The following is a 25,830-nucleotide window of genomic DNA, read 5'->3' as shown; positions in this document are numbered from 1 at the left end:
CATAACCAACTTAATGCTTGCAAGAAAATGTATTTTTCAATTTTTCTGGGGTCATTTTAAAAAGGTTCACTGTATAAATTTGTACATGTAACATTTTTCCCGTAACTTTTAAATAAGTCAGGAAATTCATACATGTACTTTGAATATACCAAAATTTCAGTTTCTCTGCAATTTAAAGTAAAACTATTACTTAGGCAAGGAACAAAAGTGTTCAATAGGTGATGTCAACTCCTAAAACTTAAGATAGTTGAACATGCAGTCAAATAAGACTGCAACAACTTTAATAACCATGCTTCTCTAATATTGCATTTACCACAGAAAATTTTGAAAGTGGTATTTACCATGTGGTTCTGGTGTACACCACGTCCACCTTGATAGTGCAGCTGGCCAAGCCCAACCTGAGAGATAACAACAATCAAAACTGCAATGTCATGTCTTGAATTCTGTTATGAACACATGTCAAAATATGACATTATTCACATCATTCGAAACAGAACGCATGTCAAAACATGTAACAATGAATATAACATTATTCACATCATTCGAAACAGAACGCATGTCAAAACATGTAACAACGAATATGACATCATTCGCATCATTCGAAACAGAACGCATGTCCAAATATGTAACAACGAATATGACATTATTCACATCATTCGAAACAGAACGCATGTCAAAACATGTAACAACGAATATGACATTATTCACATCATTCGAAACAGAACGCATGTCAAAACATGTAACAACGGATATGACATTATTCACATCATTCGAAACAGAACGCATGTCAAAATATGTAACAACGAATATGACATCATTCGCATCATTCGAAACAGTACGCATGTCAAAATATGTAACAACGAATATGACATTATTCACATCATTCGAAACAGAACGCATGTCAAAACGTGTAACAACGAATATGACATTATTCACATCATTCGAAACAGAACGCATGTCAAAATATGTAACAACGAATATGACATCATTCACATCACTTGAAACAGAACGCATGTCAAAATATGTAACAACGAATATGACATCAATCGCATCATTCGAAACAGAACGCATGTCAAAATATGTAACAACAAATATGACATCATTCACATCACTTGAAACAGAACGAATGTCAAAATATGTAACAACGAATATGACATCAATCGCATCATTCGAAACAGAACGCATGTCAAAATATGTAACAACAAATATGACATCATTCACATCACTTGAAACAGAACGCATGTCAAAATATGTAACAACGAATATGACATCAATCGCATCATTCAAAACAGAACGCATGTCAAAATATGTAACAACAAATATGACATCATTCACATCACTTGAAACAGAACGCATGTCAATATATGTAACAACGAATATGACATCATTCGCATTATTCGAAACTGTCTTGCACATCATTTGCATTGTAAACGTCCAGTATAGAGCATTTCAAGTCCATTTTACACTGTGATGACCCAAACCAATTCTTGCAGATTAACCAATTTCTTGCAGAGCATTTTACCCCCATTTCAAACTGACATTCCAAGGTTTGAATGAAGTAAATGAAAAGTCTATCATGATGAAATAAAATGAAAAGTTTGTTTGTTTGTAGTGCTCATATCAAATACTCATACCTAATACTGAGCCTCTGTCTCCCATGTCCAGGCCCTAAAATTATGAAACCGGAGCCTGAAGCCTAAGCTGGAGTAAAGCCAAGGCTTGGGCAATCTCATAAGTTATGGTATTACCTGGGCCTGGGTGTCCCCCTTGTCTGCCAGGAACTGGTAATACTGAATCAGGTCCTCATCCAACACACTTCCATGGGATCCTGTACTCTCATCTTCATCATACAGTCGAATCCGCTGCACCAATGATCCACCGCTGTGGGATACTTGGTCTGCAACTACACGTTCATTTAAAAAAAAAAGAATACGAAGCAAAAATGAAGAGTTAAGGCTAATATAGACGATGTTTTCAACCGTAGTGCAGTTGAGTAAAAATCATCTTCTACTGAGCTATGTTGTCTGTTATTAAACTGTAAACTATTTAGCTGCGACACTGCTGCACAATGTGACAATTGAAACTCTCATAATGTTATACATATTATAAGCAGGAAGGCCATTATTAAACAGAAACCAAGGAAATTCTTTGAACAACTCATCAGTTACTTGGTACAACAATATAGACAATGTATCTCATAACAGTTTTGAAGGCAATGGGCACAAAGTTCTCCCCATCACAGTATGGTCTGATTTTTGCTGTTAAATGAGGTCACATTAGCATCAATTTGCGCATCTTAGTGTTGCGCAAAAAGTGGTACATGGTACACAAATAAATACCATGGATGCATCACATGTGTTGTTGTCTTCAGTATGCATTAACCCTTCTATGCAAACATACATTCTGTGCAAAGTTGTCTTTTCAGTCAAAATCAATCAAGTGACTGTTTTCAACAGTTAAGAGCTCTAAGATACGGAATCACATGCTAGGCTTTAGACTCACCTGTATTGGCAACTTTCCTGTAGTATGTCAGTGCAGTCTCACAATGTTGAGTCACCCCAATGCCGGACCAGTAACGGTAACCCTATAAAAGAGGAAAACACAAGAGAAAAAAAGGCTTTCAAACTGAAGTTACGTGTACATACAAGGCTGTGCCCTATACCATGGTCGAATTATTATACAAATAATGAATGTTTGAGAGTGCAATGGTAAGAATAATTTCATGAGGTGACAGATGAAATGTTCCATTCCACGAGGCGAAGCCGAGTGGAATGGAACATTTCATGTCACCGAATGAAATTCTTCTTTCCATTGCACGAACGTGAAACATTCATTATTTGTTTTATATAACACCTGAATAAATCCTTGCCATCTGATTGGTTGACTTTTAATAGCCAATTTATTCAGGCTAAAAACTGTTTAAAAGTTCGACAAGTTCATCATATTTATATTAATATTGCAACCTGCTCAACAGGTTGAGAACAATTTTATTCAATTTAACTCCATTTAAAACAGCGCCACCACCAGCAGCAGTGACACCGTACAATGGAAGTTCTATTCACTGTGCAATAGAACTTCCATTGCACTGTGTGCTGCGCACCACGCGCAGCAATAATTCAATGTACAAATAATTCAATGACATGTGATCCACCAATCAGATGACGGGAATTTATTCAGGTGTTGTATAAAGCGAAATGTATTATTTAGGTTTGGACAATCTACATCAAGATATTACAAATTGGAATCTGAATCGTGCCTGCTTCAGTTGGAATCAACTCTCTACAGTAGCTGATGATTCTAGATCCCTGGGAATTAATTCTGGACAGTGCCTGGCAAATACACTTAAAAAGTTGTGACCTCACTCGGAAGTTATCTTGGTGGAACCATGGTTACCGGTACCGAGTTATGCACACTGCAGCAGTCCACGTGAACAAAGCATTTTGCCAAGGAATCCTAAAATCATAACGTTATGTTATAATCTACTTCCCATAAAACGTAAGCACAATTGTAGTTCTCACTAGTTTAGTCACTGTCGAGTAAAATACTCTGGAAAGAACTTGAACATTTTCAGTTGTTAATTCCATGAAATATACCCTCAAGTTATAGAGTACATTTGCTGTCTGTGACCAAGTGTTCAACGTACACGATTACGTCACTATAAAATGCACTGGGGCCGATTTCACGAAACGCTATGACGCGTCTAATACTCGTCTTAACTTGCAGCTTGTACTAGGATAGATTTTACCAAACTTAAGACTGTTTCAACTCGTCCCAACTTCCTTTATTAGCCACGTGGCTTAACTCGTTAATGAGTGTGTTAATTTGTATATTGTTTGGAAATCATTGCTGTTAAAGACGAGTGACGACCTAGAGTAATAGTTTCGAGGGAGAAAACCGCTGTATAAACAGGTTTGAAAAGATCTCCGATACATGGGTACGGGTAGTTAAAAAAAAAATTAAGTACAGCCTATGCCAACATCTGGTCAACTTTTTCAAATAGAGTTATGAAACGGGGAGCAAGAATGACTCTATCGTATCTTGTGTAGAACTTCCTTGCGTATGAAATCTATTGAGTACAGTACTTTTTCTGGTGCAAGTTTATGTTCTATGCATACGCGGGAAATTTGTTTTGCGCTTTTCTTTTCAACGGCTGTTTCGTAAAGAAAAACAAATATTGAAACTGCCATCAAATTGGTACTTTCTTTCGTCTTGTTAAGATGTGTTTAGGGAAATCAGTCTTAGGATGCTTCTTAGCTAAGATCCATCCGAGAGTGGGGACTCGTCTTAAACATGAAACTGCCATCAAATTGGTAGTTTTTATGCATATTGTTTAAGATGTGTTTAGTGAAATTGGTCAAAGGATGATTCTTAGCTAAGATCGATCTTAAGAGCGGGGACTCGTCTTAAGTCCTAAGAGAAGACGTTAGGATTTTTATGAAATCAGCACCAGGTCAGAGAGCCTGACCTGGACAGAAAGTGAAAATCACATTTTGGTAGCATATCCAACCTACCAGAATCATCTGGGCGTGGGGGTCACCCCCTAGGGCAGCAAAGGTGTAGAAGACCAGAGCTTTGGCTTGGCTGGAGTTGAAGCTGATGCCGTTGGCAAACAGGAAGCCTAAACCCTGTAAAGAAAGAAAACTAGTTTTTCCTCTTGCTCCACACTGTGAATGCCAATACATGCTCTGCTAAAAAATACCTTTAATGCATTGATCCCTTCTTTTTATAGAGGGAAACTTAGACCATGTTTCAAATGGCTAGCAGATCCTGGTATATTCTGTGGTGGAGTGGTTAGCACGTCAGCACTAGTAAACATGAGGTTTAAAGTTTGAGTTCACTCAGGAAAGCTTTTCAAAGGACAAATCTGCGATGGTCCTATGGGCTCTGTGCACAAGTACACCTCCAACGGCCAGAACAGGAGAGTTGGAGAGGACGTAGACTGGTTCCCAGTCCATCCACTGCAAATTATGAATGATCCACAGTTATTGGGGGCGGGATTAGTTTGGGAGACCATTGCAAGTCAAATTCGAACATGTTCGCGCGCCGACGATGCCCAACGCTCATGCGCGAAGACACTATGGCTTAGCTTTGTGCACATTCAGGATAAATAAGTCGTGCGTACTTTGGGCGCGAACCAGTGCAGTACGCACACACTGTGTCCCATCCAAAGTGGTAAAAAATCTGTTGTTGGCACACGGAGCCCAATAGCCAAATACATTTCTCATGACATCCTCTTTTGCCACGCTTGTGTCATCAAATGCACCTATCTGCCATATCATAATTTGATACCACATTTGAGGTTGCGATGCTCGTAGTTCTGAAGATTTCTTAAACTTGTTACTTTTCAGTCATGTCCACTTTTGCATGGAATTGCCCTCTAAATGTGAGCTGAAGACATGGCTTCCAACTTCACTTTATCCCTAACCCCTTGAGCACTTTTGCTAGAAAGTATCCTGAATCCGCCAAAATCCACCAATTTTGTCATGCAAAAAAATGTTGGTGTTCTGAGTCCATCAGAATCCACCAGTGTAGTGCATATACCTCGTACACACCAAATATATAGCCAAGGAGTGAAAATGTTGAGATCCTGAATCCATCAGTGTCCCCAAACTGCTCAAATAATGTTGGGTACTTTAATATAAAGCGCACGTATCCACCAGGTACTGGCGCTCACGGCGCTACATCATTATTACCCCTCAATATGGAGGTATCCTGAATCTATCAAAATCCTACAATACCACTTGGCTTACTGTCCTGAATCCATCAAAATCCCCCAACTTTTTCAATATAGAGGTATGCTGAATCCACCAAAACCCTCCAAAACAGGAGTGTGGATTTTTGATGGATTCAGGTACGTTAGGGTTAAAAGCCAGTAAAAATACTTGAAAATTTTATTTTCACAGTTGTTATACCATTGAAAATATACTGCTAAAAAATGTCCCATGCCGGATTTGGGTTGGGTTGTTTGATCCCCGCAACCTTTCCCAGGCTACGGGCCTCGGTCAATGCCCTACCGTTTGGCCTTTTGGTATCCCTTTCTCAGCAAGTCGGAGGAATATATCTTCAGCCCCGCTTCGGTTCATGGGTAGATGGTTACCCACGAGGTATGAATAGCTGACCAACTCCTGGGCTTTCGATTGGTTGAGGTACGCTGCATCCCGTAATAATCCATAACCTCTATTTTCAGGGGAAAAGAACAAAAGGCAAAGATTTTTTTAAATTTTACTTGAGTGGATAATTGTGACTTGCTCTGTGAATATAAATCAGCAATACCAAAACTGACAGAATTCTTTCAGTTGATAACTTGATTGTAAAAAGGTATGGAAGTTTCTGCTATCTGCTGTGTTTTGGACCTAGACTTGACAGTTGCCTTTAGAGACGAAAAAAAGTTTCAACATTTACTTGGGACTAAAATTAAAGGCAAATGCAAACAAATTTAAATGAAATATGAAAGTTTTCAGAAGTGGACTACAGAAACTTGGCCTTTTTAGCAACATCGGATTGCAGTTGCTCAAATGGTGACAAATTGTTGGTGGATAATCCTCTTTCAAAACATCTGAATGTTTTGGAAATTTTGTAAAGTCCAAGAACAGATCATTCAACTCAGTCACTATTAACCCCTACAGCATTGTGCATACATATGTACATGTATGTAACAAGTAATACAATAATTGATAAATTATTGAATAATTTGTCTGCATCAAACATAACAGAACAAAAAAGATTTGTGGATTTCCACACTGTCTTTCTCACTTTTCTATTTCTGTAACTTTTTGTAATGCACTGCTTGCTACTACCATACATGTAGCTCTAATTTTCCCTAAAATTAAGACGCTGTTATGATTACAACATGCAGTTTTGTGTGTTATTTGCATGTATTATGATTACTCACATGCTGAACCAGACTCCCCCTGAAACACTCAATATATGAATTTTTGATCAAATGGAAATTGGTATACTTGAAAAATGAATCATTAAATGCACTGAGCCTTTCGTATCTACATGTACAAGTACATGCTGGAATCGTAGCTCCTGTCATGTGTGGACGCACACAGTCGTGTTTTACAATACGCCTGAGGACAACCTATTGTGTTTCCCTTTGTCCCTGTACTTTAACACTTTCCCATAGACTAAGCACGTAAGGATCGAGGACAGTTTCAAACAAAAGCACCGCCGTTCGAGGAATTGAAAGGATCTTTTGTTATCCTTTGTGGGTCTGTCCTCAAATCGTAATGCCATACAAGAGCAGACACACACATGACACATAAGCACACATACAGGCATGATTATTTCATTCTGAATTTCCTAAACACAGTGTCTTCACCACTTGTGTATATCAAAAGTAGAGTACATCATCGTTTGAAGCAACAAAGTGCTCAAAATCTAAAGAAGGGTGCTAAACAAATAACCTGATGAAGATTAAGCTCAATGAATGCTGTATATTCCGAGAAAACAATATCTCTATTTCAATTCAAAAGTTGCCGAGTCATGTTTTGAATTGCGCCCGAATTCAGCATCCAGGACACGTCCTTATTCAGCCTATTACAGCTACGCGATGTCACCCACTGAACTAACGAATTAAAGCAACAGCGCACATGTGTGCGTCGTGTCAATGCTTGATGCGCAACCATTCACGGCTTCGCCGAATTAAAAACGAAGTACTAGCGGAAATTTCCAAAAAAATCGTCTTTAGATGCATCTTTGGAAATGACCTTCTTTTACTGTTTTCTTCAAAATGACATCATGCCAGAAAGAATAATTTGACAGAGAGTTTAGTGCTGTTACTTTCTTTAAACCAAGTACACTTTTTGGATAGCTGCAAATGATATATACCTTTAAGGGAGTACATGTACTTGTGCGCTTACACCTTACTTTAGTTGGAACCCATTGACTTGAGCAGTTTATACAAAGAAAACAGCCAACAATCATAAATACATGAACTTACCGTGTAATCATTTCTTTGCTTCCATTGATCAACGGCAATGAATCCTTGTACATCTTATTAGCTGCATCCATAAAAGGGAAAATTCATTTCATGTTCAAAATTCTTCATGCGGTCAGTGGACCGATCCAGTAAGCACCGCCCCATGGTGTTCTGACCAATCACAGCCGTGATTTATGTCCGACGTGCGTGCACTAAAGTCCGACATGCGTGCACGCGCGTATGATGCGCGCGGAAGGAAAATGCAGCGTGGCAATGGAGAGGAGCACATGTTCATTTACCCACGTGCGTACTGGGCGGAGCTTACTGGATCGGTCCATTACATAAAAACATACACAAATTGCTGGAGTGCCAAACAAGTGACATGAGGATGAGATGAACTTGTAACTAACAGAACACTGTAGGTATCGGGGATGCTTAATCCTATTAAACCCCCTTAATCCTATTAAACCCCCTAAGCCCTTTTGGCTAGGAACCATCCTCAATCCTGCAAAATCCTCCGACTGCCACCATGTACAAACTGGATTCAGCCTCAATCCTCCAAAAGCATCTGTTATTCCTTGAATTTGTTCAGTGGAGGGGTGATCACTGCCTCAATCCTTCAAAATCCTCCAACAATCACTGTTATGGGTGGAGGCAGTGCCAATGACATTCAGAAGCAGTGTGAATGATATTGAGCATAATGCAGGGATCATTTATGCATGGCTGAACATAAACAATGCCAGGTACATCCTACAAACTCGACACAATGCATCCTCCAAAATCAGCCGACAATTTTTGCCATTCAGCCTCAAATTTTATCTCTGTATGTACATGTATCTTTGTATAATTGTCATCATTAATCATTTACTATTGTGTATTTGATGTATACGGAAATGAATGGCTATTTGAATTGAATTAAATCCTTCAAAATCCTCAAAATCCTCTAAAACCGCCTGGAGGATTTTGGAGGATTGAGGAAGGTTAGGGTTAAGCACCTGGTAAAAAACAAAATAATCTGCCCGTGTCTATTTCAAAACATTTTTTGTTACATTAATAAATAATAATAATAATAATTGTGCTTATCACTTTCCATCGTATCAACAATGTCAAAGCGCTTTACGATTATTACCCCGTTCATCAGGCCATGGGACCATGCGGCAGCCCATATCAGCGCTCAATCGGTCTTCAACCCTCACAGGTACCCATTTATACTCCTGGGTGAAGAAAGGCAATTGTAGCTAAGTGTCTTGCCCAAGGGCACAAACACCATGTTCCTGGCAGGGTTCGAACCCAAGCACCTTCGTACATGAGTCAAACACCGTAACCACTGGACCATGGCGTTCTACAGTACATCATTCATTGAAATTATCTTACCCTTTTCCCAAACTTCAGCCTCCTTTGGATCCTGTGGTCTTTTGCCGAACAAAGTTTCATCATCTAGAAAAGTACATATATATGTAAAACGGTATCATCTATACAACTGTGCATTCCAGGGGTGCGTTTTGGCGGTCATAACCAAGAATTGGTTCGGTGGTTTCTCTTTGGTTAATTGTTTTGGGGATTTGAGTACTACATGATCATTTGAATTCTAACCCAATTAAAATTGCTGAAGAAATTCACCGACAAGAAACCACTGAACCAATGCTTGGTTACCACCAAAACGCACCCCTGAACTCTGGTGCATTCCAAGCTTGACATTGCAAACAGTCCGATGAATTGTTTTGACAATGTAATATCAATTTGCATGGACTGTCAGGATGTAACATGCATACTTACACATACAGCAACACGTAGGAGGCAAAGTGTACAATTCATTTTAAAGATTTATAAAGTTCTGAGCATTTCACAACTTAAAAAGTCCAGAATAATTGGGAAGAAACTGACAAGTCATCATCAACAGCATCACAGAATACTTTTAAACATGATAATTCGGTAGTTAGATGTTGGATATATCTTGGTTCGAATAAACAAAAACTATACATCAGAGGGTGAGAAGAGCATGCACAAAAACAGGCTTTCGAAGAAAGTTATATTATGCAATTATTGTCCTTCCTATATACCTGGACCAGTGTTTCAGAATGTTTTAGGGTAAATATTTTTTTTCATCTTACCTTCAATCTTTGGCTGTTGAAGAGGTGGTACTGCCAGGGGAATTGGAGCAAACTCATCGGCCAAATCTTTACTGTCATCTGCCTCTTTGCCTGGTGTCTTAGATGCTGACGATTTAGGACTTGAGCCGGATGCTGCTGTATTTTGCTGCTGAGATGCTGGTTGCTGCTGCTGATGTTGCTGCTGCTGTGTGGGTGACTGCTGCTGATGCTGTGCTTGCTGGTGCTGCATAGTTTTGGGAGGCTCCGGTATCTTTGGGGGTTTGGTGTCAGGTTGCTGCTGTTGCTGTTGTTGTTGTTGTTGAGTAAGGGGCGGTTGGGTTTGCTGTTGTAAGGTCTGTTGTTGCGGTTGCACTTGCTGTTGGTGGTGTATTTGCTGATTGGAAAGTTGTTGGTTCTGTTGGAGAGGTTGCTGGTTCTGTGCGGGTTGCTGCTGTTGGACGTGTTGCTGATTTAGTACTGGCTTTTCCTGCTGCTGATATTGTAGATTTTGCTGTTGTGATGGCAGCTTCTGTTGAGCTGGAGGTTGCTGCTGTGAATTCAAAGGTTGCTGCTGATTTGCAGCTTGTTGCTGTTGCTGCAGAGATTGTTGCTGCGGTACTTGCGGCTGATGTTGATGCAGGTGCTGTGCAGGTTGCTGGTGTGGATGTTGTTGAGCATGTTGTTGATCGACTGTATGTTGTGAAGTTTGCAGATGCTGCTGCTGCTGCTCAGGAGCAACAGCTTGTGGATTTTGGTGCTGTAGAGGTTGTTGAGGAGTCTGTTGTTGCTGTTGCTGCTGTGCTTGTTGATGCTGCAATTTTTGCTGGTTGAGTATTTCTTGTTGCTGTTTGTGTTTTTGCTGAAGCAGCTGTAATCGGCGTTCTGTTTCTTCTTGTAACTGCTCTAACTTCTCGGGATCAAGCAACCGTTCCGTAGACTGACTACCTCCACTTGTCTGCTGGCCAGAGGCGTGCTGCTGGGCATTTGTATTGCTTTGCTGGTTTGGGGTGCTGGATCCCACATCTGGCCTAACCTGCTGGCTTGGATTTGATGGTTGGCCAGTACCTTGGTTACCGGCCGAGCTCATCTGCATTTTTCCATTGACCTGGTCAGATTGGGAAGCCTGCTGCGGTGTAGGCCTGGAATCCACATTAGGTTGTTGCTTAGGTGCTTGAGAATGTGATTGCTGCTGCTGTTGTGTCTGTGATGATTGCTGGTCTTGAGGAATGTGGGAACCAGTGGTTTTGGATTGATGCATGTTTTGAACTTTTTGGTTTGCAAACTCTTGTTGCACGGAAAGTGGTGGCTGTTGCAGCTGCTGCTGCTGAGTCTGTGATGCTTGCTGGTGAACAGGTGGCTGTTGTGGACTTTGCAAACCAGTGGGATGAGATTGATGTACATGTTCTTTTGTGGGTTGATGCTGCTGCTGCTGCTTTTGCTGGCTCTGGCCACCAGTCCTGTCATTTGAGGCTGCCTGAGTTAAAATTTCCTGATTGGAGTTTGCAATATTTGGCTCAATGCCCTCTGAAGGACTACCAGCTCCAACGTCCCTGGGTACATTCTGGCTAACCTTTGGCATACTCTCCTCAGTTCTGTGAACTGCTTGCTGTTGTTGATGCTGCTGCTGCTGCTTCTGTTGCTCCTGTTTTTGCTGCTCTTGCAGAGACTGCTGTTTTGAGGTCTCCCTGGCTTGGTCTGCTTCAGCTAAATGCAACGTTCCTGTGAATACAAATTCCAATTGTTTTATTATAAAGTAATTTTAATGATTTCAATGTCTCACAATTCAACTCAGGTTTTTTTCCCTTCACACATCATTTTGACCTTCTTTTTTATAATGATAATAAATTATCAATAATATTCTGTAATCAACCCACTCACTCATTTCACAAATTGGACATGAGAATGTTTACAAACTTTCTATGAATGGGACAACTGAGTATGACTGTAAAAGCAAGTGGGATTGGCTATCTCTTTCCTAATGAAATTCAATTTGATTTTTTTTACCCAGATTGCCAGAAACTCAAAGTTTTAGGATTCTTGTTGCTATTAACCTGCTGTCAATATAGACTATGGATTATGTGCACAACAACATGTACTCCCTCAACGGGAGAGTTTGGGGAGACAACTAAGAAGTACAAGCGCACCTGACATGCACACGAAGGATGCCACAAACTTGTGCACAACTAGTTGTGTGTACTTCCAGTGGCATGCACTCGGTGTATTCCTCTCACTGGAGCTCTCAATAGTGGTCAGTAAGCATCGTGTGTTTGTGCACAGAGTCCATTGTAAGACATGGGAATTACCGGTAGTCTACCAAAAGGGCTATAATGAATTGCTAACACTCGCCGGATCAGTCTGGCATGCCTGGGCATATTGGCGACACTTGCCGAGCTAGTACTTGACTGGAACCGGCGATGAGTCTGCTGCCATAATCCTCCCATGAGCCTGGCCAGGTGGGATACATGTACATGTCTGGGGTGGTGCTTGGATATTGAGGATGGCACCACCCAAGACTCCTAAGTGACATCTTGGGAAGGGAAGGGGTGGATAACTGGGGGGGGGGGGGGGCAACTTCAGTTTGGCAACAAAAAAAATGAAAGGAAGGCTGGGGGAGTAAAATTGGGGACTTTCGTAATTGTTTGCCCAAGACGTTTTTATGTGGCAGATTCTGTAGACTTATGGAAAACTTAACAAACAAACAAACAAACAAACAAACAAGACCAATATAAACTGACTGACAAAATTCAAACTTAACTTCAAAGTCAAAGTCAGGCACCGGGAACAAGTGACTTCAAGTAATTCAACAGAAAACTTCTTGTTTTATTCAATTATTCAACAAATTCTCACTGGGAACTAATAAAATACATGTTGCTTGTGCATTGGGGCTGGACTATCTTGCCGTCTCAGGTCTCTCGCCCCACTCTCAGTAAACATTCTCGTCTGGATGCCAGCCGTGCTTCTTCTTCTTTGCTTTCTATTGACACAGGTTTACTTCTTTTCAAAGGGCATGTTTGGGAGGGACTGTTCAGGGCATGTTTGCCATTCCAGCTTGCCATTTATAGATTTTTTTTAAAATCTTGGATGCATAATTACCTACCCTAATGATGAAATCACAACTTCATTAGTAAAGTACATGTACATCATTTACTTATGAAAGTGCAACAGTGCGGTTACAGCAATACAAAATTACAAACTTAGGGTACAGGAACAGGTGGTGCTGGAGACGAAGTACTATGACTGAACCAAATCAGCGGAGAGTCAGTGGCTTTAGAGAGCTCCTGGAGAGCTCCTGAAGATCTCCAGTGGCTTGACTGAAACAACTGAAGCAGAAAGAGTGTTCAAAAGGCAGATAAAATATGTTGGCAAGCTCGGATTCTACAATGTTGATAAGGGAACTGGAGATGGTGACCATCTCTAGTTGATTAATTGGACAGACGGGAAGAGGTAAGGCATGTCCAGTATGGATGGCTACTTATTCATTGACAATCCTGTAGAGCATGAGGACATTTCTGTTGCTAAGCATTTGGTAATCAGGGCCAATTTGATGGCTCTGCGTGCTGTTAGCGAAAAAGCCCCGCTCACTTTCCACCGTCTGTGATGCCCCATCCCTATCTTGGCAGAAGAATATGGGTTTGATGATGTTGCTGTGTGCACTGTCGCTGGACTGGCCAAGCTCTATCACAGTATTTTGCAAGTTGGCCATTTTGACCGCATCAATTTCACTCCTGCACAGGGTGTCAATGGGCCCAGTCATGCCTGAGACTGCCTCTTTGATTCAGACACTGAGCGCTGTTGATCTCAGAGGCTCACAACCAGCGTCTCGGTCAATGTGGCCAGCATCTCCGTCAATATGGCCGTCACTTTGCTGGACGTTACACTTTCGGTGGACTCGGCCCAATGTTGGCCCACTGTGCTGCATTGCTTGGTTATGGCAAGTCCATCAGTGTTGAAGCTTCTTTTCCTTTCTGAATCCCCTCTCTGCTACAACTCACCTCCTCATCCCTCTTTCATCTTGTCATTTTTTTTCCCATTAAATTATTCAACACACATCTTCGGTAAAACTCTGTTATCCCAATAGTTGTCATGGAATAATTACTACACAAATTTCAAATTGTTCTTGTGGGGCAGACTTTTTCCATTCTACTGACGTCTCCTCTTCCCCTCTTTCTTCTTGTCAGCCAACTCTGCAGCATCAATTGGACTTGGTAGGCACATTGTTGATGTTGTGGCCTCTTTTCTTTTCCGCATCCTTTTGTGCATTGGTCTATATCTCAGTCACGCCTTCTTCCTACAGATCACCTCCTTGTCCCCTTTCTCCTGTTGGCCAACAGTGAAATTTTGTTCGGACTTGGTATGGTAGGCTCAGCATAACTTGGACTTGGTAGGCCCATCGTTGATGTTGTGGCCTCTTTTCTTTTCTGCATCCTTCTGTGCATTTGCCTATCTCCGTCATGCTTTTTTCCCCCCTACGGATCACCTTCTTGTTCCCTCTCTTCTATTGGCCAACAGTAATGTATTGTTTGGATTTGGTAGGCTCAACTTTGGTCTTTATTATGGATTCGCCTTCTCGTCCCATCCTTCCTCTTGTCGGCCCATTGTGCTACATCTCAAGGACTGCGTAGGTCATAGATTCATTTGAACGAATAATAGCAATACTAAGTACACTGAAGTAAATAAATATTATTGGTTTGTAATATTATTACTTATTTTTCTCTAATAATTATCAACTACATGTAGGAGTTTCATAACTTTTTATTTAATTTCAAGTGTTTTTCTTGGTTTGATTAGAGTTAAACATCACTTGGGCTTGGTAGAATCGTCGTTGGTTTTGGGGGCTCTACCATCAGCTTCTCCTTTCCACATCAGTGCATCTTGGATTTTTCTTCTCTGTATTCTCTGCATAGCTCTATCTCAGTGTCTCCTTATGCTTCTACAGAGCGCCTCCTCATGCCTTCCCTCCAATTGTAAGCCAACTGGATTGCTTACATCTTGAAGGCACATTGTTGTTGCGGCCTCTTTTCGTTTCTGCATTACTTCTCTGTTTTGGTCCATCTTAACGTCGCCTTTTTCCTTTCTACAGATCACTTCTTCTTTCTTCTGGCTTGCCGTACATTGTACATGTAGATTCCCTAGATAACAAAAAGACCTCAATGACACGAACAAGACCAACATAAACTGACTGACAGATATAAATTGGATTAAAACACCAAGTCAGGCAAGCAACAACAAATAGCTTGCAATTCAACAGAAAACTGTCTGTTTTAATGGGAAAAATTCAATCACTTGATATCAGATTGGGTAACTGAATAATTGTATTCTTTATAAGAATCACCCAGACTTTGTAGGCTCATCATTGGTGTCATTGGATCCTCTTCATTTCCCCTTACTTCAAGTCAGCCTACTCTGCTACATCTCTTGAACTTAGTAGGCTCGTGGTTGGTGTTGTGTCCTCTTTTATTTTCTGCATCCCTTCTCAGAATCAGTTCATCTTGGTTTCTCCTTGTCTTCTCTAAGGATTCACTCCTTGTCCCCTCGATCTTCTTTTTGGCCCAACTGTGTTGAACCACTTGAACCTGATGGGCTCATCATCGCTGTTGTGACCTCTGCATCCATTCTCCACATTAATTGATCTCCCTTTGGCCTTTATCCGTTCTGAAGGTAGCCTCCTTGTCTCCTCTTTCACCTCATCAGCCCACTGTGCAAAAGTATTTGGACTTCGTAAGATCATAGTTGATATAGAGCAGGGGTCTTTTCCCTTTTTTACTTTCTATTCCACATAACAGTATCAACCCATTCGGCCACATCACTTCGACTTGGTAGCTTCATCGTTGGTTTTGGGGTCTCTGACATGAACAAGACCAACACACACTGATTGACAGACATACATGTAAACTGGAAGACATACAGACATTAACAGGAAACTATCTGTTTTATTGGGGAATAACCAATCACTTGATATCAAAATAACATCAACTTAGTTACCTAATAATGCATTCTTTATCACCCAGATAAAGAACTCAGACTTTGCAGGCTTATCGTTGGTGTCATTGGATCCTCTTCTTTTCCCCTCCATCAGCCAACTCGACTCCATACATCTCTTGGACCTTGAAGGGACATCTTGTTGCTGTGTCCTCTTCTCTTCTGCATCCCCCTCTACATTAGTCAATCTCAGTTTCGCCTTGTCCTTTCTAAGGATTTCCTCCTAGTCCCCTCGATTTTCCTGTTGAACAAGTGTGCCAAACAAGTGGAATTGATGGGCTCATCATTGGTGCCGTGACCTCTGTCTTTTTCTGCATCCCTTCTCCACATCAGCCTACTGTGCAGTACCAGTAGCACTTGGATTTAGTAAGATCATCGTTAATATTGGGGTCTCTTCCTTTCTGCTTCCTTTTCCACATTGGTGTATCCTGGTGTCTAGTTTTCCTTGTCTGCATATAGCCTCTTTGTGCGATCTTTCCTTCATAAACTGTCTTGTCCGCATCACACCGACTTAGTAGAATCATCATTGGTTTCAGGTCTCTGGCATGAACAAGACCAACATACACTGACTGACAGATATACATTTACATGTGTATACTGGATTTAAACACAAAGTCAGGCATTATCAACAAATGGATTGCAGTTCAACAGGAAACTATTTGTTTTATTTGGGAATAATCAATGACTTGATATTAAAATCAAATTGAGTCAGATAATAATGCATTCTTTATAATAACACCCAGAATTTCCAGGCTCGCCTTTGGCGTTGTTGGATCCCATCCTTTTCCCCTCCTTCCCATCAGGCCAACTCTGCTATATCTCTTGGACTGAGAATGCACATCTTGGTGTTGTGGCCTCTTTTCGTTTCTGCATCACTGCTCCACATTAGTCTATCTCAGTTCCCCTTGTCCTTTCTAAGGACTCACTCCTCGTTCCCTGAATCTTATTGTGGGCTGACTGTGCCGAACCACTCAGACCTCGTGGGCCATATTTAGTGCTGTGGCCTCTGTCCTTTTTTCCTTCCCTTCTCCACTTGATCTCCGTCTTGCCTTGTCATTTCTACAGATTTCATCTCATCAGCACACTGTGCAGTAGCTGCCTCCTTTTCCACACAGGTGTATCGTGGTCTCTAATTGTCCTTATCTGCGTATAGCCTCTTTCGCATCACTTCGACTTGTGATTGACATCACTTCGACTTGTGATTGACATCACTTCGACTTGTGATTGACAGACATTAACTGGATTACAACACAAAGTCAGGCATTACCAACAAATGGCTTGGAATTCAACAGCAAACTATCTGTTTTATTGGGGAACAACCAATCACTTGATATCAAAATAAAATCAACTTGGATCACTTAATAATGCATTCTTAAGACCAACATACACTGGCTGACAAACATATAGCCTACTTGGATTAAACCACAAAGTCAGGCATTCTAAACAAATTTTATCAGAATAAAATCAAATTATATCTCTTGGACTTTATGTAGACTCATCTTGGTGTTGTGGCCTCTTTTTCCTTTCTGCATCCCTCCTCCACATTAGTCTATCACAGTTTCTCCTTGTTCTTTGTAAGGATTCACTCTTTGTCCCCTCAATCTTTTTTGTGGCCGACTGTGCCGAACCACTCAGGTTTGGTCTCTGTCTCTTTTTTGCATCCCTTCTCCACTCAGTTGATCTCCGTCTTGCCTTGTCCTTTCTCCAGATTTCATCTCATCAGCACATTGTGCAATAGCACTTGGACTAAGTAGGATAATTGTTAATATTGGGGTCTCTTCCTTGCTGCTCCCTTTTTCTCACTGGTGTATCCTGGTCTGTAATTGTCCTTATCTACGTATAGCCTCTTTGTCCAATCTTTCCCTTCATCAACCCACTCGACCGCATCACTTTGACTTGGTAGAAGCAGCGTTGGTTAAGGAATCTCTGACTTGAGCAAGACCAACATAAACTGACTGACAGACATTGACTGGATTACAACACAAAGTCAGGCATTATCAACAAATGGCTTGGAATTCAATAGGAAACTATCTGTTTTATTGGGGAATAATCAATCGCTTGATATCAGCATAAAATCAACTTTGGTTACTCAATAATGCATTCTTTATCACCCAGATAAAGAACTCATCAAGGGTGTCATTGGATCCTTTTCTTTTCCCCTCCGTCAGCCAACTCTGCTACATCTCTTGGACTTAGTTGGCCTATGATGCTGTTGTGTCCTCTTTTCTTTCCTGCATCCCTTCTCCACTTTCCCCTTCTATTCGCCTTGTACTCTCTAAGGATTTCTTTCTTGTCCCCTCAATCTTCCTGTGGACCAACTGTGCTGAACCACTTGGACTTGATGGGCTAATCATTGGTGCTGTGACCTCTGTCCTTTTCTGCATCCCTTCTCCACATTGGTTGATCTCAGTAATGCTTTGTCCTTTCAAAGGGCAAAGAAAGCATTCAATAGTTGTTCTAACAGCTAACTTTTACAGATAGTTGGCAGTGCTAGGATAAAAGTGTGCATTATGTATGCAAATGAAGTCACGTAACCCGATGATGACATCACTCTGTATTTGTGCAAATTACACATAAACAATCGGTGTATTTATTAACACTCTGTCAATAATCTAGCATGCAAAGAACAGTGTGCCATGTACATGTACTTGTATAGTATAAAACTTTTACAGGTAAAATGTATGACAGCAATACAGTAAATGTTTTTTGTTCATGTACATGTAACATCATTTATTTCATTTATTTATTGGATAACCAACAGCGGAGACCCGCCATTTACAGGTATCAAAAAAATGTAAAAATATAAATATATAATTTAAAATAACAATTAAAATTACACATGGCACAATCTTAATCAACAGGACAATTAACCATTACTGATTAAAAACAAACAAGCAATAAGACGACCCAACAAATATATAAATAAGAAAAAATGAAATTAAATAGAAATTAATTTTTACGTAAAAAATTAATTAAAAACTCATTAATAAATTAAAAATCATGGGATCATCTAATAAATCCTCAACATCTTTGGGGGCACACTATACACTGCCGTTGCACGGGCACTGCGCCGCATGTGAAAAAGGGCAATTTTGGGGAGGCCATTTTTTTAAGGGTCTCTTAAGATCTACATACATGTATAACTTTTACACCGTAGTTATGTCTCCAGCGCTACATGTGAATTCCTGAAGAGCATATCAGCTGGATGTTACTCAAGCTATCACTGATTGGCTGGTGTTTTTGTAACGTGCTCTTTGATTGATGGAAAATGATGGGGTGTAGCCTGTAGGGTTAGGCCCTAGCCCAGGTTGGACGAAGTCTTCATTGCATTACGACTAACGTCCAGGACGAGAATTCTCTACATAAGACCACCCAAAATTTGGACCAGATTTTTGTTACGTTTTACCTCGTTACAGAAGCTTATTTCACGCCTACATTTTCTATGTGTCCTTACCTATTGGGCCGCTGAGTTTAGGAATTCCATATGTGATGCTGACCGACATTAATCAGGAAAATAAACTCTAAAGCAGCGTTAAACGTGTACGTGTTTGTAGTCTCTTTTCATCAGTTTATTCCCAGAGTCGTACGTCATGTACAATGTACATGTACGTGCGTACGAAAGCGCGCACGCACGCTAGCGCCCTCATTTGTTTAGTTTTGGTTGGAACCGTGACGTCACTCCAGCCAACCGATGTCACGAAAACGCTCAACCAATGACCGAAGCCGAAACGGGTTTCTGGTAACTGGCGCGAAAACACGCTTGGTCATTGGATTAGCGACCGCGCCTTCAAGTAAGTGCGCGTGCGTATGAGGGTGGTTACTAAGCAAATCACGCGTGCGCACTGCATATTCATGCTACATAGTCTGGCCCCCGGACCAGACGTGATACAAAAACATGTATGAGCGTCGAGAATAATTGTCCGGTCTAGGGAACCAGACTACACGCTGCACACAGACGTACATCATGTACGACTAGAATAGACTCGGCGGTGAGAAACTGATGAAAAGAGTCTACAAACACGTACAAATTTGCTTTCGAGTTTATTTTCCAGATTATCATTAAGGTCGGTCACGTCAGCATCGCATATGGAATTTCTGAACCCAGCGGCCCAATAGATAAGGACACATAGAATACTACGACGTAAAAATTGGCTTCTACAACAAGGTAAAAATATTAAAAATATTGGTCATACATTTTTTCGCCTGGTTTTGAGCACTTCATACCCTGGACTCCCTCCGTTACGTAGGGAGGAAAGAGAGTCCACCTGGGCTAGATCAACAAGTAACTTTTAATTAGCGTACTTACCAACATAAAGAAGGCAGCACAAGCAGGCAACAGTTGCTCTTTGGGTTATGGTTTTCATTGTGCCAATCAGATCTGTATGTAGGCCCCTACTACTAGTACGGGATAGCCACACCGGGCGGGCGTTTGTAAAAAAGTCAGAAGTCAGATCGTCAGAATCAGATGCAGACCATGCAGATGCAGATGTTCGTCACGACAATATGAATATGCCGCGAAGTATTAAATCTAACGTTATTCTGAAGAAAACAATACGAGGAAGCTTTATTTTACGTACAAAAAAGACACACGTTCATGGGAAAAGAGACTTCATTTTGTGCCAAAAACAGTCCCTGGATTTTGACATTTTTCGTTCAGATTACAGTTCGTACGTAACACGTTAAATGCCTGCGCCTATCCCTATACATGGGCCCTAGTCCGTAAACACCATGAACACTGCAATACATGCAATATTACGTACGTACAAATTGTACACACGCTATTAGCTATGAGATTGATGAAAGGCTACCGGCTATTGGTTTACGATACATACATGGCATATTGTGCGTCAAGGTATTTTATCCAATGAAATACTGCCACATACAGAGTTAAGAAGTGTAGGGCTTTCGCGCAAAGGGTATCCGACTAAGTTCTGAACGCATTCAAGCTACTGAGGGCGGGCTCCTAAAAGACTGTACTGTGGTTTCGGTTTCACCCACATGTATGAATAGTCTGAGTATCACCCGTTCTACGGAGCGAGCCGTGTGCTCCGTACGAACGTCTGATACATAGACTAATGTATGAATGGCGATTAACTTATTAAACTTACCTTTTTCATGAATTTTTCAGTATTGAAAAAAAAAACTCTCAATTAATCTGATATACAAAACATAAAAATTAAACGATCACATTTTTGAAAAATAGGCAAATGTTTTAGGGTTATTTTTTTGGTCACCCTGCACCCTCACTTCATTCTAGTCTCATACAATAACAAGTGTTCGTGAACTAGTTTATTACGCCTTTTAATTTTATGTAACCGTCAAGGTATTATGCATAAGCCGTGCTGCCTTTGACCACCCACAATAACACATGCATGAAGTTAACCAACCCCTCAAAAGAAGATGGTTAATTTCAGCTGATACCAGGATGTGCAAGAATATAAATAGCCAGGGCCAAAGATCAAGCTATACAAGAAAGAATATAAGCATACACATTAATTGGCTGAATGTGCCACACAACCAAAGTGTAGCACGCGTATAAGGGTGCAGACCGGTAAATCGGTCCGCATGTGCCTACGCCAGCTAAATCACCGTGCCCTCAAATTCTTCAGTATTAGAGCATTTTGAAGGCCATGAACTTGATGATTTGTAAAAAAGAATTTTTGCCTAGGACTGCGAGCTCGTATTTCTGTGAAAATGTGGATGATGATTAGGCCCTAAAATGGCTATATTTTGCAATGGAGCGTAGGCTTCCATTTTCAAAATGGCGATATGGGCTTCAGGACTGCTTTTAGGGGTGATCATCTTTGGATGGAATTTTCTCCCAAAAGTCATATGTTAACCCCCAGAAAATTGAACGTGTCATTACACGTATTTTGTTTTATTATTATGAATGGTTTATTTTAATTGTACTCCTCGCCGCCAGTGGCAGAATTGCGAATACAATTTACATTAAAAAATACACAAAAACAGTAGTTGATACATACATTAAATATGAATACAAATTGATAGAAAAGGGTTGTTTACGAAACTTAACAGAAAAATAAGCCGGAATAAAGAATAGGGGAAGGGAAGGAGTTATGAAAAGGACAATTGGAAGGGGTTGGGATGGGGTAAAGGAGAGCAAAGAGGTGAATTACACATACAAGCTGGAGATTTGAAAAGGAGTTCGTATTAACAGTAAACACATTATCTACAAGCAATTGGCAGTAATTACTTACATTTAAAACACATCAATATTAGTTTAAAGGTACATTTAAAAAAGGGAAAAATCGGAGAACTGAATACGAATTGAGATAGGAAAAAAAACCTTGTATGTGGAACTTAACGGTAAAAATAAGAATAAAATTGGGGGATGATAGAAAGATAGGGGGAGGGAGATGGGGGAAGAAAATTGGATGAGGTTTGGATGGGGTAAAGGAGGGCAAATGAAGGAATTACACATACAAGCAGGCGATTTGCCTCATCCAAATACATGTACATGTACACTGTAGGCCTACATAATAGCCTACCGTGCCACCGAGAATCAATGACACCCAAAGAATACAAATATGAATTGGAACGACCGATAGATTTTCAGAAGAAAAAAAGAATGGAATACTAGAAACTGTTCATACACTTTCATACCTTGTGAGTTAAAAAGTAATATGTATATAATGTATACAATACATACATGTACATGCAGACATAATCAGCTATAATTACATCATAATTGAAATCAAACTAACGTTGTAATTAAGCTAATAATAATAAACATATAATTAATAACTAAATCAAACGAAGAGCGTTATTTATGCTTGCTAGTATCCATGTACCAAAGTAGTAATGCGAAAAAGAACAAAGTTTCATTTTTCCTGTAACTGTAACATCATAACAGAAAGCAAATTTTTGAAAGGGAATAACCTCCCAAGTATTTTATTGGGCAAAGGTTTTTTTGATGGAACTTTTTCTGAAAAGCAACATCCTTTTATGCTATTCAGAATAGCCGGCCGGATGCTTGCACAAAATTTAAAAACAAAAAAATGCGAGTCTAGTTTTCCACGAGATCGTGACCGCGTAATTATTCTTGCATTATCTTATTTTAATTTTACTTATAAAAGTATTTCAAGAATGTTTTTGAGTGTATGAACTTATTTTTCATCTGAACTTACAGTTATTTGCTCTTACGTTTTCCTTACTCACCCTAAGCTTCTTTCACAAATGGAAGCAACTAGGCAAAATTCGCGTTGTGATTGGTTAACCTTTCAGCACTATGAATAATTCAACAAAATCAAGTTGGAAAAGGCCTCGTGGCTTTGCCACTCGTACGTCTGACTTAATCTTTGCTCCAGTCGCTTCGTTTTTTCGCAGCTATGCCACTCTAAGACACGATGGCCTTGGCGTAAGGCTACATCTTTTATTGCACTGGAAGAAATTGAGAGTTTGCTTTGAAATTACTATAATTTTTTTTGAATTGCGCGCTGCATATCATATTAATACGAGTTTCCCTTGACGTTGTTCTGACAAGTCCGTGGGCGATATTGGTTGGTCGTGATAGCAACCTCTCGCCGGGCGGCGGGTTATCGCGGCCGCCGGTTATCGCGTATCAAACCACATAACAACGTCTAGCCCCTAGACTACCTATTAGCACAACGGGCTTTGTAGCTAAACCATTTTGAACAGTAGCTAAACTTGCAAGCCTACAGAGCCCTACGATACGGATCATCGAGCCCCCAAAAGGACTTTCAAAAATATTTCAAACATGAAAGCAATAATTTCAGTTAAATATTTTGTGCGATCGAAATCATTTCCTGCGCTCGAACTAAATTGTTTCGCGCTCGTTTCTTATTTTGTTGTGGGACATCGATGACGAATTTTTTTAATTTTTTTTTAAAACTTAGAGTGTTGACCTAGATAATTGTTAGTTTCATAATTGTGTTGAAAGATATAACATAACAGGAAAATCCTGGGGACAGCATGATTGTACATTTTGTAGACGATTCAACGAAGACCGTCGTTGCATAATGGTGATTCCATCAATTTATCGCTTCCCAATTTCGGGGTATTACCCCAGAATTCTTCCTCCAATCTGAAGATTGTGTCGGTGATACCGAACTAGCTGCAGACATCTCTGAGAAGTACATGCTGAAACCCTGCTTCACCCGGGGCAATGCGGGCAACCGTAGCGGTAGGCAACGGCAGGAGCAAGAACCCCGGGCCTGCCTAGCCTTGGTGTCCATGTCCTGCACTGGTGACGAGAATCGGTAACAGGGTTGAGGGCCGCCCGAGGACGGTTGAAAAGCACAACTGGTCTGTGCGATGCCGGATTTCCAGAGTCTGGCATCCTGGTGGTACGCGTGCCGGAGATGTCGGGTGGAACGCGCAACGGGGGCACCGTACAGGAAGAAAGTCCCCGTGACGTGGTGCTGGGCATCGGGAGCCTCAGGGAACAGGGTCCCAGAAGTTTGTCGGATTGAGCGGAGCGTCTTACGCAGAGACTGCTGATGGCTTTCGTTCCGCAGGGCAAGGAGTCTGCGCTGAGCCTCTAGGTGATCTAACCGCTCACGGAGCAGAAGAGATTCAGCTTCGTTGATTCGTAAGGCTTTCTGCAAACGGCGAGAGTACACGCTCGGTTTCTCGATCATACTCCTCAGCTTTTCTTCCAGTCCACGAACAAATAACGAAGCATTAGTTTTTAAATAAAGCAGGCCTCAGTATATATTTTGCCGGCTGCTAATTTTGTGCGGAGGCACGTCATTCATACACACGTATATTGATGCATGTAGCATGAGAACCAATATTTTCCCAGCAAATTTCACTTCCCTGCATGCCTGCATGGCAGCTATCGAAGTTTTGTCAGGTCCTACTCTTTTATGACGTCCAGACTTGCAGGAAATCATTACATTTGCCTGCAGCTATAGTAGCCCATAATAATGCTCCATCATGGTCGTGAGACGAAATAAAGCGCAGAACACTTGCACGGATACTCATAATCATTATTAGTTTTATGGGTACTTGATGCCTTATTATCCACCCAAATCAAACTCAAGCCAAGGAGTATTACTTCATGATGGTTGAATAATCAAGGGTTAAAACTCGGTAAATATTCGGCTTGCGAATGTTAGCAAGGATGTAGGCCTACATGGCCTAAAAAGAAAAAAAGGAAGAAAAAAAACTCCGTCTGATTGATGTTAGTGCCGCTTGGCTAGAGTTAGGAGTGACTTTCACGGTTGACCTAAGTTGACAACGAATATCATGGAATCACTTGATATGTATCCTTAAACTACCCGAGACGAAAACGAAAACCCAAAGATCAACGATTTCAGGCCTATGCATAAGATGGAATTTTGCGTCGGGGTTATGTAAATCAATATTAGTTTTTGCCCTTCACATTGAGTATACAGTGTTTATACGTCGGTGAAAAGCAAAAACTGATATTGATTTCAGGCCTATACCTTTCCCCTATCACTTTCTAATTGATTCCGAAAGCAGAGAGCTACCATGGTTTCAACAAACCAGCTAGAATATTAAAACATTGGGGGGGGGGGGGGGGTGTTGAGGGGGGATTTATTGGGTTCCTATTTGCTGGAGGGGGAACACAATGAGTGTAGTCAATGTTTAAAACAAAACAAAGCTATACCTTTTAATTAAAATAACACTTAATACTAGGAGTGGAATTTCAAACTGCTCGTTTGCGAATAAATAAACCTAGTCACTTGCATGCGTTTTTGTTTTCCAATCTCGGGCTCAGTTTCTCAAAAGCCTGCATTTGAAGTTTCAGATCATGTTACAATCGGCCCAGAATTTGCCATTATTGGTTGAGTCTTCTTCTGGGGCATAATTTTCACGGAAATTTCAACG

General features: G+C 40.7%; 1 protein-coding gene across 1 annotated transcript in view; it reads right to left on the bottom strand.

Moving 5' to 3' along the window:
* Positions 1-20,719, bottom strand: part of LOC119742542 (protein sel-1 homolog 1-like) — an 81,596-nt gene extending 60,877 nt beyond the window's left edge. Inside the window, exons 1-9 of the mRNA XM_038218559.1 lie at positions 20,300-20,719; positions 10,036-11,733; positions 9,299-9,361; positions 7,946-8,006; positions 6,015-6,177; positions 4,512-4,625; positions 2,503-2,584; positions 1,749-1,903; positions 342-398 (exon numbers count right to left, since the gene is read on the bottom strand). Of these exons, the coding sequence (XP_038074487.1) occupies positions 342-398; positions 1,749-1,903; positions 2,503-2,584; positions 4,512-4,625; positions 6,015-6,177; positions 7,946-8,006; positions 9,299-9,361; positions 10,036-11,733; positions 20,300-20,357 (2,451 nt within the window). The 5' untranslated portion in view covers positions 20,358-20,719. The remainder of the gene's footprint in view (positions 1-341; positions 399-1,748; positions 1,904-2,502; positions 2,585-4,511; positions 4,626-6,014; positions 6,178-7,945; positions 8,007-9,298; positions 9,362-10,035; positions 11,734-20,299) is intronic.
* Between the last annotated feature and the right edge of the window lie 5,111 nt (positions 20,720-25,830).

Source organism: Patiria miniata, unplaced genomic scaffold (genome assembly GCF_015706575.1).
Source record: "Patiria miniata isolate m_02_andy unplaced genomic scaffold, ASM1570657v1 HiC_scaffold_11, whole genome shotgun sequence".
Classification (NCBI taxonomy): Eukaryota; Metazoa; Echinodermata; class Asteroidea; order Valvatida; family Asterinidae; genus Patiria; species Patiria miniata.
This window is presented reverse-complemented; position numbering and strand designations above follow the sequence as displayed.